At 42.1% G+C, this 8,865-nt stretch overlaps 1 protein-coding gene across 1 annotated transcript; it reads left to right on the top strand.

Moving 5' to 3' along the window:
• Positions 1 to 2,978: 2,978 nt before the first annotated feature.
• On the top strand, positions 2,979 to 3,665 carry LOC114481115 (glycine-rich protein 5-like). The gene is made up of 2 exons (XM_028475525.1): positions 2,979 to 3,062; positions 3,162 to 3,665. Exons 1-2 carry the CDS (start codon positions 2,979 to 2,981, stop codon positions 3,663 to 3,665), a joined length of 588 nt encoding a protein of 195 aa, XP_028331326.1.
• Positions 3,666 to 8,865: the final 5,200 nt, after the last annotated feature.

Below are 8,865 nucleotides of genomic sequence, written 5' to 3'. Positions count from 1 at the left end.
GAAAAAGTGCAATAAAAAACAAAAATAATAATATTAAATGGTTGTTTTACAAATATCTCTGCAAATACAAAAACATCATAGTTTAACCCTTAAAATTATAAATGTGAAAATGTTTTTGCAAAACCTTTAAATACTAGAATAAATTCATTTTCAGTGTTCATAACTTAGTTTTTGAGCAAAACTTTTCATTCTTATGATCTGACAAAAATATAATATCAAAGCAAACAATGTTTAGTGCATGTGTTGTAGCTGTATTATTAAGACTTCCTGTTCCCCCACAGGGGTTTGGCCCAGGGGCTCGCCCTTGGGGGTCCCTTGTCGTCGTCATCCCCCCCCCCCCCCCCCCCCCCCCCCCCCCCCCCTCACGCCCACCTAGGTGTAACACTCCCTATAATAATAAAATATTTTTTACTCTTCCTTAGGGAGGGCTGATGATGGTCACAATTAAGCAATAAAATAAATCAATTTATTTTATTGCAATAACAAAACATGCATTGCTGTCTCATAATGATTGCACTTCCTGTGGTGTTGACCTTTGACAGCATGTGCAGACAAGTAAAAAAAAAAAAAGACTTCCTGTTCATAACGAGGTAAAACCACAATTACTTCCATGAGCAGTGGTGCACATAAATATTTGGGTCTTGTGCCCAGGTGATTTATGATTTTTTTCATTTTTTTATATACAGATTTTTTTTTAATACATATTTTCCATAACCAACAGAACAGAGGGATGTGTGGATAATTTGATATTTCACTTCATTTTTATTTTGAAAATAAAAACATCAACAGGTCTTTGATAATATAATGCACACGTGTCAAACTCAAGGCCCGGGGGCCCAATCTGGCCCTTTAGAGCATTAAATTTGTCCTACTCGAGAAAAAAACAAAACAATAGAAAATACATTAAACATTTTGTAAATGACCAACTAATTCAGTTGTAGATATCTCAGCCCCTCCAAACACAAAGATTCAATTAAAATGCACAATATTTGCAAAGCTCAGTTTTCCAGTTCTCATATCACATCACAGCAGTCATTTTTAACCTCAAATTTTTTGAGAGAACTCTCAATTTTTCCAAAATCTGGCAAATTTTCTTCAGAATTTCCCCAAATTCCCAAGGGAAATTTACTGAAGATCCTGCTGGGACTGATATACTCACATACTTTATCATTAATATTTATGTAATTTATCCGTGGAAGTGCAAACTAAACTAAACTGATTAAATGTTAAATATTAAATCTAAATCCAAATGTTAAATCTAAATGTTACATTTAGATATATATGTTAAATCTAAATGCTAAATATTAAATATAAATGTTACAATTAAATATAAATGTTACAGTTAAATATAAATGTTACAATTAAATATAAATTTTATATTTAAATATAAATGTTAAATTTAAATATAAAATCTAAATCTAAATGTCAGTGGTGAAACTAAACATTTAGCTTGTATTCAAATTCATCCAAAGTACCAAAATAAAAGCTTGTTGACGCGAACGAGCGCTTTCCGTGGATTGGTTTGTTGCTGAATATTGCGAAAACTTGCTGTTTATTTCATCATGTTCAATTTTAGAATTGTCGCCTCATTGGTTTTCGTGTCTTTGGTTACATGAAGACCAAGATATTTGTCCTGCAGTGTTGATGGTGAACGATAGGGGGCAGTGTTCCAGCTCCAGTGACCACAGAAGAAGAAACGTAGACCAATGCACAGACAGAGCTCTGTGAACAGCCTCTTTAGTCATGACCTTTGTGTCTGGTCCTCCTTGTTCAAGGTGTCAATGGTCGTCTTTTGGAAAACTGTCAGGTCAGCAGTTTTCTCCGTGATTGTGTAGACCTACAGAACTAGACTGGAGAACATTTAAAGGCCTTTGCAGTGAACCAGGTGTCTTTAATATTCAACCTCTCCATAATTTTCTGAGATATTCAATTTAGGGTTTTCATTAGTTGTCAGTTATAATCATCATTAGAATAAATAAACACTTCAAATATATCAGTCTGTGTGTAATGAATGTATACATTATACAAGTTTCACTTTTTGAATGGAATTATTGAAATAAATCAACTTTTTCATGATATTCTAATTTTATGACCAGCACCTGCAGTTTCTTTGTGCAATACCTCTGTGAACTGCAATTGTTTAAATTGATGTGTTCATTTCTACAATTTCAGTAATATTATGTTAAATCTGGAAGTTTGGAATCTTTTCACAAAATGTCAGTGTCAATGGTAAAATATTTTAGTCATAAGTATTTAAATTAAAAAGAATACTTGATGAGCCACCCCACCACTATCTATCTATCTTTAATCTGTATCTTGTTTTTGTACAATGCCTTAATCTAATAATATTAATTATTTGTATTTTGAACCTGTTACTAAGATATTTAAATTGGCTTTTATTTAATTGTTTGTGTTCTGTTATATGTGTATGTGAAACTCTTTTATCAAAATTAAATAAAATGTCACTTCATGGCCGGCACTGCAATGAAACCTTGACCTGCATGGTCAAAGGTCAACAGAATAGAATAAATAAATAAATATTGATACAATTTACACATCATCCTTTGCCTTCATGTTATTTAAATGTTTAAGTATTTATATATTATTTTATTCACATTGATATTGAATTGATGGTAAACATGAGTCAATACCGTTCGTTTTCAATCAATTAAATTAGTAAAAGTTTCACAAAAAGGTTTCCACACTGTTGGAATGATATATTAAATAAAACAAATCTGACTAAATAGTAAATGTTAAAATGGATTAGATTTAAGTAGAGTTTTATAACAAAGTAGTTCCAAAGTGCTTTACAATATCAGCTCTCACACAGGATTAGAACTGAATATGTAACTACATTTTTAATCTTATTAAACAAACTGTCACAGTGTGGTGGTGGTGTGGACCTAAATGCAGAGACAGATCCATCAGGCAGCCGGCAGGCATATTGTTTATAAAACCAGTCCATGTTTATTGTAGAAATGAAACAAAAACCAAAATCCAAAAAGGGCAGAACCAAGAAACCAGGCAGCAGGAAACAAGACACACAGCAGCACACGGGGAGCGTAACATCAGTCACACTGTGTCCAAACACTCAGCTGATGAGAGTGTTCCCTAAAAAACCAGACTGGGGAGGGATGATCTAGGGGTCTGCCGGGTGGCAGGCAGAGGGCTCCGGCGGGCCAGACAGAGGCGGCCTGGTGCAGGGAGCCGAAACTGGCGTCAACGTAAGCGGCCTTGTGCGGGGAGCCGGAATTGGCGGCCTGATTCGTGGAGCCGGAACTGGTGGCAGAGATGGTGGCTGGGTGCGGGGAGCCGGCACTGGCAGCAATGTTGGGGGCCTGGTGCGGGGAGCCGGCACTGGCAGCAACATAGGCGACCAGGTGCGGGGAGCCGGCACTGGTGGCGACGTAGGCGGCCTAGTGCGGGGAGCTGGAATTGGCGGCAGAGTTGACGGCCTGGTTCTTGGAGCCGGAACTGGCGGCAGAGATGCGGGCCGGGTGCGGGGAGCCGGCACTGGCGTCAGCGTAAGCGGCCTTGTGCGGGGAGCCAGCACTGGCGGCAACGTTGGGGCCTTGTGCGGGGAGCCGGAATTGGCGGCCTGTTTCGTGGAGCCGGAACTGGTGGCAGAGATGGTAACTTGCTGCACCAAGATTTTCAGGAAATGAAAACCAGCCTGGAATTTGCATACCAACAAATTCAGGACTTACAGAAAGTCAATCAAAATATCCATTTGGCTTTATCTGCGGTGACCACGGAGGTAAAAGAGCTGAAAATGAAAACAAGCTTCTTAAAGAGACAGTCCTGGATATCCAATCTCGCAGTATGCGAGACAACGTAATATTCTCAGGTATTCCAGAAACCCCCAACGATGACCCAGAGGCTCTGCTGAAAAACTTCATGTCGTCTGCGCTTAAAATCCCAGCAGAAACCGTGAAAAACATCACCTTTCACCGTGTCCATCGTCTCGGTCCACACAGAGATAACCACCCATGCCCTATCATTGCTAAATTTGAACACTTTCAACAAAAAATCCAGGTTAAAAGTAAAGGTAGGGAACTTAAAGGTACGCAATTCGGCATGAATGATCAATTCCCTCGAGAAATAAATGAACGCCGAAAAACCTTATATCCTATCTTCAAAGAAAACCGACAGAGAGGCCGTAATTCCAAACTGGTCGTAGACAAGCTTTACATTGATGGCCAACTATTTAGGGATTCTAACATCACCCCCTGCGCGGTCGCCGCCTGCTTTGGCGGGTCGGGCCGCTTTGGGCCGGCTGGCGGTGGGGGTCGCCTCCTGGACTGCTGGGGGATGTGGCTGGTGCCTGGCTCCGCCTGGGGGGGGGGTTCCCGCCGTACTTTGTATGGCCGCTGCGGTTCAGGGGGGTGCCGCGGGGGGTCTCCGGTTGTGCTGCTCGGCGCGTCTCTGGGGCCCGCGGTGCCGTGTGCCCGTCTGCGCCGTCTGCCCTCTCCGGTGGCCTGCCGTGCGGGCGGGCCGGGCTCCTACCAGACAGGCCTCCTACATGGACACTTCACATCACTCACTCCCAGCTGGTCTGGCTCACCCACTTGTTGCACCACACTGACATACCCAACCCTTGGGGGGCTGGATGGTGGGGCTGGGGGTGGAGGGGGCCGCCGCCTGCGCTACTAAGTAGTGGCGCGGAGGCGGCACTCCCACCTCTGACTGCCCTACTAATCCCTCCAATTTTAATTACACCTCAACACACCACCCCCCGAAGGGTGGGACCACCACTTCCACCCTCCGGAGCTATTGCACCACATACACATATATACACATAGGCTGGATGGGGAACACCGCTCCCCTCCATCCATCCTTTTTTAATAGCACTTCATACATTCACTAAACACATACATTCACTCAGGGGATAGGGAAGTGCCTCTCCATTGGGGAATGGAGAGGCACCATAACGGCGATCTGGTGTGCTCTGGGGTGCCAGGTCGGTGCGCCTGGGGGCCGGCGGGGCGGCTTGCAGCATCCCCTTGGTGCCCTCGGCGGCTATGGGCGTGGTTGTCGTCCCTGGGGGCGCTGCTCTCGGTGCTGCTTTCGTTCCGGGTCCTTCTGGCCTGGGGTCCGGACCCTGCTGGCTCTGGGCCCACCGGCTGCCCGTTCGACGCGGCTCTGGCCGTCTGCTGGGCGGGGGCCTTGGTTCCTCTGCTGGGGTCTCGGGCGGGGGGCTCTCTGGGCCCTTCCCTCGGGGGGTTGGGTGCTTGGGTGTGGGTGGGTGGGGGGGCTGGATGCTGGCGGGGGGCCTTGGGGTTGGGGGTTGCTGTCGGTGGGGGGATGCGCTGGGTGCTCGGCTGCTTGGGGCTTCCTCGGATGTGTGTATGGGGGCGGTGGCTGCCTCTCGGCCTGGGATCTTGGGGGCATCTGGGGGGTTGCCTGGGGCTCCCTGGCCTCTGCTCTTTCTGCTGGCCTGGCTGCATCTGCGGTTCCAGGGCAGTTCCTGGGCTTGCAGTAGCGTTTTTTTTTTTTTTTTGCACATACACTGGTCTACAATGCACTGGCACGCCTTGGGATGTGGAATAAAACTCATACTGGGCTTAACCTTAGACACGTTAATCCCAAATACCTGCTTTAGGTACTACCATTCACTCATTCCCCCTGTTCACAGCCACCACCATTATAGCTAAGCCTCACACTTGTCACCATACTGGCTGGATTACACAACATAATAAGCACAATATATTCTACAACCTCACATCTCACCCTCACTGCAAAACAGTCTATTCTTCCCCACCTTTTCTATTTCCTGCCTTGAGTCTCTTCTCCCTGCTCCCTTTCTCCTCCCCTTAGGTGTAACACTGCTCTCCCTTTTTATATCCTCCCTCTAATAAAAGTTTTCTTACCCTTCCTTAGGGAGGGCTGGTGATGGTCACAATTAAGCAATAAAATAAATCAATGTATTTTATTGCAATAACAAAATATGCATTGCTGTCTCATAATGATTGCACTTCCTGTGGTGTTGACCTTTGACAGCATGTGCAGACCAGTAGAAAAAAAAATAAATAAATAAAGAAAAAAAATAAAAAAAAATAAAAATAAAAAAATGGTGGCTGGGTGCGGGGAGCCGGCACTGGCAGCGACGTAGCCGGCCTGGTGCGGGCAGCCGGCACTGGCGGCCTTGGGCGGGGACCTGGCACTGGCGGCAGAGTTGGTGGCCTGGTGCGGGGAGCCACGACTGGCGCCGACGTAGGTGGATTGGTGCGAGGAGCCGGTACTGGCGGCAACATAGCCGGCGTGGTGCGGGGAGCCGTAACTGGCTGATTTCTGCCCGCCCTGGCCCCAAGGGAAAAGCTCTCAAAAAAAGGAAATCTTCTCCACCAGGTTCATCTCCGCTGGGTCCATGTTTGGCTGGTTCAGAACCTGAGACGAAAAGTAATTTATTTGATTTAGTTTTTTACTTGATTCAGGAATTTATCTGAATAAATAACTATATTTACAATGTTACAAATCCAGCAGTTTTTCAGAATCAGAAATCAGGGAAATTGCTTTTGTTACAGCCACAGAAAAAAATCACAAATAAAAGAATAAAAACGTTAACAAAGACAAAAGAAAGAATGAACAATAAATAAGTGTATAATTAATTAAAAGACTGTTAAAAAATAGGGATCAGAAACACACACATTACAGTTGTAAAAAATAAAGTAGGATAGATAATAATAATAATTATTATTATTATTATGATAATATTATACAAATATATACCAATATGATTCAGATATTTACAAAAAATAATACAAATATACAAATATGATTTAGATATGTACAACAATCAAGCTGTGATGTTATAGTGATGCATTGTACAGTTTGATCTCCACAGGCAGGAATGATTTCCTGTGGCGTTCTGTGGAGAACCGTGGTTGGATCAGCCTGGTGTGAAGGTGCTTCAGTACTAACTTAATTCAGGAATATCACTGAATTAGTCATTAAAGTTTACAATATTAATTCTAAAACAACTCGTCTTAAGAACAGTTTGTTCCCCAGGCTGTCACTCTGATTAACGCTAAACAGTCAAAGAGTGTCAGACCTGCTGCTGTGGAATAACTAAACATAACAACCCTGGAACAAACTGTCACTGTGAATGTACATGTACATAAACGTATACTATTTCATTTAAATGTTCACCTGCACTACTCATCACTGCACTACTGCATTATTATTATTATTATTATTATTATTATTATTATTATTATTATCATTATTATTATTATTATTATTATTATTATTATCATTATCATTATTATTATTATTATTATTATTATAATCATCATCATCATTATCATTATTATTATTATTATTATTATTATTATTATTATCTTCTAATCTTGTTATATTATTTTATTGAGTTTTGCACATATTAGTCTAACTACTGTTTATATTTATGTTTAAAATGTTTCTGGTTGATTGTTGTTTAATGTTTCATTGTTTCACCAAGTCAAATTCCTCGTGTGTATAACATACATTACATGGTCAATAAAGTTGATTCTGATTCTAACGTTGGTGACAAACCTTGATCACTGCTGACATCTGCTGGTCAATGTTTACGGGCTGCTTTTAAAGATATTAGACCTCCTTTAGTCAGTCACTGTTGTAGATCCTGCTGCAAAACTCACACTGCGGTAGATTCTGATCAGCTTTCATCTTTTAGCCTGCGTTACCATGACTACCTGTAAACATTCGCTCAACTGGCGACCGTGGGTCAGGTGGTAGTGGGTCGTCTTCTGATCGAGAGGTTGGGGGTTCGATTCCTGTACCTGACTATGTGTCGAAATGTCCTTGGGCAAGACACTGAACCCTAAGTTGCTCCCAGTGGTCAACTAGCGCCTTGCATGTCAGTCCTGTCCCACTGGTGTGTGAATGTGAGAGTGATTGGGTGAATGAGCTGATATGTAAAGAGCTTTGAGACTGTTTCAGTGGTGATAAAGCTCTATATAAAATCAAGTCCATTTAACTGCCACTAGTGGGAAATTTAAAAAATGCATGATTATGAGCAGGGCTCCTGTAGCACTACTTAATACCCTAATACTTTTGTTTTTAGCTTTAAAAAAGTGATTTTGGGGTTAAAAAATCTTGTATCTGTAGAAGTCAATGGACAGTGTTGATAAAAATTAATAAATTAATGCAAGACTTGCAAAATGACGTTATTTTGCTCCTTTTAATGCATTTTTTCTCCATTATTCCCATTTTTGACACTTTTCATCACATTTTAATGTCTTTTCTGCACATTTATTTCAACTAGTGCAGTGTCTGGAGGAAGTAAGTGTTGCTATAGAAACGTGGGAGGTTCAGTAGTTTTTTCATGGATGGTTAAATGACGTGTTTAAAGGTGGGACATCAGGGACATTTAGGTTTGTTGTGTAATGTGTACAGTGATAACTATTGTGTTTTCATTTATTTTGGCTTTTATCAAGGACACTGTAGGGAGTTGAACCCCATCTATTCTGATTATAGTTTGTTGTCCTCACGGATCTGGATTTCCTCAGACGGAACTCGGTCAGGACTCGTTTAGTGTCATTAATCCACAACAGTCAGTTTAGATCCACACAGACTTTGTAAAGCATTTATGAAATAAGTGGTTCGTTGGTTGTCGGTTTCAGCCTTGACTGGGGTGCAGCGTCGATGGCCCAGCGGGAAACTCGTGCTTCAGCTGATCTGCTGAGATATTTGACTATTTCTCTCAAATATTGTTCACAAATGTGTGTAAATGTGTGTTATTGAGCAGAGATAATCCATCCTACCTCACAGGTGTGACATATCAACATGCTGATTAGACAGCATGATTAGTGCACAGGTGTTTCTTTTCTGATCTTCAGTTAATGTTTTGTTCAGTATCTTCATTTG

Source organism: Gouania willdenowi, chromosome 19 (genome assembly GCF_900634775.1).
Source record: "Gouania willdenowi chromosome 19, fGouWil2.1, whole genome shotgun sequence".
NCBI lineage: Eukaryota > Metazoa > Chordata > Actinopteri > Blenniiformes > Gobiesocidae > Gouania > Gouania willdenowi.
This window is presented reverse-complemented; position numbering and strand designations above follow the sequence as displayed.

Excerpts from the sequence above, each read along its gene's own strand:
- LOC114481115 (XM_028475525.1), top strand. The coding sequence starts at position 2,979 with ATGAAACAAAAACCAAAATCCAAAAAGGGCAGAACCAAGAAACCAGGC. Across the intron at positions 3,063-3,161 it reads CACAGCAGCACACGGGGAGC|GCAGAGGGCTCCGGCGGGCC; the intron begins GTAACATCAGTC and ends GCCGGGTGGCAG.